Raw genomic sequence first — 3,693 nt, 5'->3', positions numbered from 1 at the left:
ATGGTTGAAGATGAAGCTTAGTGGCAGAGCACTTGCTTAGCATGAAAATAAGGTCTTGTATTCAAACCCTAGTACAAGAAAAATCTAATTCTGAACAGAAACATGTTCTCAGAGATCTCAGGAAGTTATTAGACCACATTACAGTTAATTTTCTTTAAACTCAAGGTGGATAGTCTCCACTTTTCTCAAACTCTCCAAATCTGTTTGTGTTAAATATACTAGAATTCTTCTGATTTTAATCAATTTCAAAGTGCTAGGTTGAGTTAATAATAACTAAAAATGAAATCTGACTCTAACCACAGACTGTCAGAATAAAAAGAACTAACATTTAGGTCAAATTATACATAAAATTAAGAACAAAGATACATGAAGGGTATTTTTTTGTACTCATCTCTTAGCACTCACTTCTTCTGAAAGATTTCCTTGGCTTTGTTGAGGTCAGCTGAACAAGCCACCAAACTGTGCTGTCCCATTTTCCCCACTGCAAAGTAAATACCACACATAAAATTGTTCCCTATCCTGCACCCCAAGAACAGTTCTCCAACAGTAATGAGTCAGCTCTTTTATAGTCCTCTGCTTATTTTCTGACAAATGGGCACAAAAATGGCAAGGGAAAAGTGAAAGGGCTTAGGGAACTGATGATGTTGGAGAAGCCACCTGCTAACTGGCATAGCCTGTGAGCAGTACTCGCAGGCCAACTGCGGGAGTTCTCAGGCTCAAATGGGCTGCTCTTCATCTTGTCAATGGGAGCTTCCTAAAGAGGATGCCTGACACTCACCAACTTGAAGAAGCCTAACTTGATTCTCAAAGCCTTCCCAGACTTCAGACTTCCACTCACCCAATTTAAACTCAGCCACAGTACACTGCTTCTGATTTTCTGAGTGGCCATTCATAAAATGCATAATAAAAGTCATTACCTCGACCCCATCTCATCCAAACACTGAAGTTTCTCTGGGCATCATCTTCCAACAGCTGAATAAGATAGTACTTGTTGTTGTTGAATTGGAGATTGGTCTATAATGAGTGAGAGAATAATGAATGTAAAAGGAGATAAAGATAGTTTAAGGAAAGAGCATTGCAAATAGTCACAGAAACCAAAGTATAGGGAAAAAACAAAAATTGAAGTATTAAAGTAGGAGTCTACTTGGGTGTGGTGGTGCATGCCTGCAATCCCAGCACTCATGAAGCTGAGGCTAGAGGAGTGCTGGGAGTTTGAGTCCAGCCTGAACTGCATACTGTAACTGTCTCAAAAAGCCAAAAACAAACATGCAAAAACAACAAAAAAGCAGGAGCTGAAAGGTTCCCTAAAGCCTTCCTCTTAACCTCAATATCAATAGTCCCGTTCAGTTTCCTCTACAGGTATTTTCTAGGTTATCTGTGTTTTCTCACTCCTAATTCATTTCCAATAATCATTTTTCAAGTGATATGAGTACAGTGCTGATGCTCCATTCTGATCTACACCTATTATGGCTTATTTGCTTAGGTGACTTCTTATTCTGATTATTCTACTTTGACCCTCTTTGTGGGTCAGCTTCAAAATATGACAATGAGCTGAGAGCAAGACAATGTTGACAGGGGACAAAGGATACACAGAATCACTGCCCTATGTGTTCCATCCCTGACCTGATCTGACTTGGGGACACTCATTCAGAATGCAATTGGTACTTGAAAAGACATCTAAGTACCCCAGTCAGAGTGGAGAGACAGGATCCATGTGTAAGGCCCTGAAGTTAGTGCTGGGAGGCTGAGCCACTGTTATCAAGTCGCTGTCCCTTCCTATCTCACCACCATTACAATCATTAGATGTTCTAACAAGGGGGATTTAAGATATTTCCTGTCTGCTCATATTTTAAGTGGAAGAAATAGTTACAAAGGAATACTAGTTAGCTGTTAAAATTATGTATGTTGAATGTTGAAGAGGCTGCGGGGAAAAAGAAACCCTTTTCCACTGCTGATGGGAATGTAGACTGCTGCAACCATTATGCATTTCAGTGTGGAGACTCCTTAAAAAACTAGGACTGGAAATTCCATTCAAACCAGCTATCCCCCTACTGGGAATTTCCCTAGAGGAACTGAAAACATCATATCAGAGTGATATATGTGTACCTATGTTTATAGCAGCACAATTTGTGATAGTCAAATCTTGGAAAGAACCAAGATGCCTGTCACATGAGGAATGGATGAAAAAGATGTGGTATTTTTATACAATGGAGTATTACTCAGCTATAAAGAATGATAAACTCGAAGGCTTTATATTTAAGTGGATGCCACTTGAAGATACACTCATAAGTGAAATAAAAACAGACCCACATGTGTAAATATCATATAGTTTCCCTAGCATAAGAAATCAAAAGAAATAAAAATAGAAAGGTATATTAAAAGGAAATTAAAAGGAAAGCAAGAACTTGAGGATTAGACAATGAAGAGAGGGCAAGGAGAAAAGCTAGGAAACATGATGGAGCAAAGCCATACATTTGTATGCACAAGATGGGCAAGGCAATGATCCTGAGAATCTTCAGCATGTTATTGAAACTAGCAGTTAATTGGCAGGATTCCCACCCTGACTAACTATATATGCTGATACCTGTGAACTAAGCAATGGCACTGAAGAAAGTAGTGTGTAATGGTAGGGTCATACTTGGAATGCTTGTCACTTTGGTCTTCTAAATACGTACTGATTGTCATGACATACCAATTACTGCCATACTGTCTCTCAAGTAAATGTTTGTTTACAAAAAGTAAAAGGGTAATAAATGAAAACAAGAGACAAGAAAAAAAATGTCACAGGACTGTCCTGCTAACATGCTGTATATGGTTAGATTTCTAAATTTCTGTGTAAAATTATGTAACTGTTTATACCTATTTTTTAAAATATTTTAATTAAAAAAATTTTTTTCTTCATATTCTGTAGGAACTCAAAGTTTAAGATATCAATACTTGATGGAAAATACCTGTTTGATGCTATGCCTAAAACGTTTGATATTTAGATAGATAGTGAGGTTAAGCTCAACTGCCTATGTTGTAAGGTAATAATAATAAGCTTCTCTTCTGGAGGGTTAACAACCTAAATTTGCAGACCAAAAATTAGAGAAAAAGAAGGGCTGCAAGGACAGCCAACATTTTGGCCCTAGCCTTTCAAGGTCAGTGAAGACTCAGAACATAGGAGAACCTATAGTGTAACAACATGTAACTCAGTTGTATCCCAGATTTTTTGATCAAGGAGATTATGGGGTCACAGAGGAAAGTGATTGATGATGTAGAGTGTGTCTAAGGAGAGTCATATGAAGAGAAAACATTCTCTCAGGCTTTCACAGACGACAAATGTGTCAAGAAATGGCCGTGACTCATCCAAATGGCTGACACTGACAAAAGACCTACAAACTGCAATACAAGGTTTCATGTTAAATTCTAAGGGGATCTAACTGATCTTTATTAGATACAAAAGTTACATTTCTTGCTATAGAGGTCTTGCTTTATCTTGGTCTCAATCATCCAGCAGAACAGTATAAAAACGAAGTATAAAAAGTAAAGCCAGGGCTGGTGAGATGGCTCAGTGGTCTAGAGCACCTACTTAGAACAAGCTAAGCCGAGCAAGGCACAGGGACCACGGTTCGATCCCCCAGTACCACATGCCAGCCAGCCCCGCCCCCTGGTGGGCTGAGCTGGCCACACACACACACACACACACACACA

The 3,693-nt window shown here is 38.8% G+C and overlaps 1 protein-coding gene across 2 annotated transcripts in view; it reads right to left on the bottom strand.

The window, feature by feature from the left end:
- The window catches only part of Parp2 (poly(ADP-ribose) polymerase 2), a 19,750-nt gene that overhangs the window by 11,489 nt on the left and 4,568 nt on the right, over positions 1 to 3,693 (bottom strand). For both annotated transcript variants that reach the window (XM_004644011.2, XM_023704128.1), the window contains exons 5-6: positions 918 to 1,014; positions 406 to 481 (exon numbers count right to left, since the gene is read on the bottom strand). In XM_004644011.2, coding sequence (XP_004644068.1) covers positions 406 to 481; positions 918 to 1,014 — 173 coding nt within the window. The remainder of the gene's footprint in view (positions 1 to 405; positions 482 to 917; positions 1,015 to 3,693) is intronic.

The sequence above is a fragment of the Octodon degus genome, unplaced genomic scaffold (genome assembly GCF_000260255.1).
Source record: "Octodon degus isolate 3935 unplaced genomic scaffold, OctDeg1.0 scaffold00189, whole genome shotgun sequence".
Taxonomy (NCBI): domain Eukaryota; kingdom Metazoa; phylum Chordata; class Mammalia; order Rodentia; family Octodontidae; genus Octodon; species Octodon degus.
Note: the sequence above shows the minus strand (reverse complement) of the source record. Positions and strands in the feature narration are given on the sequence as shown.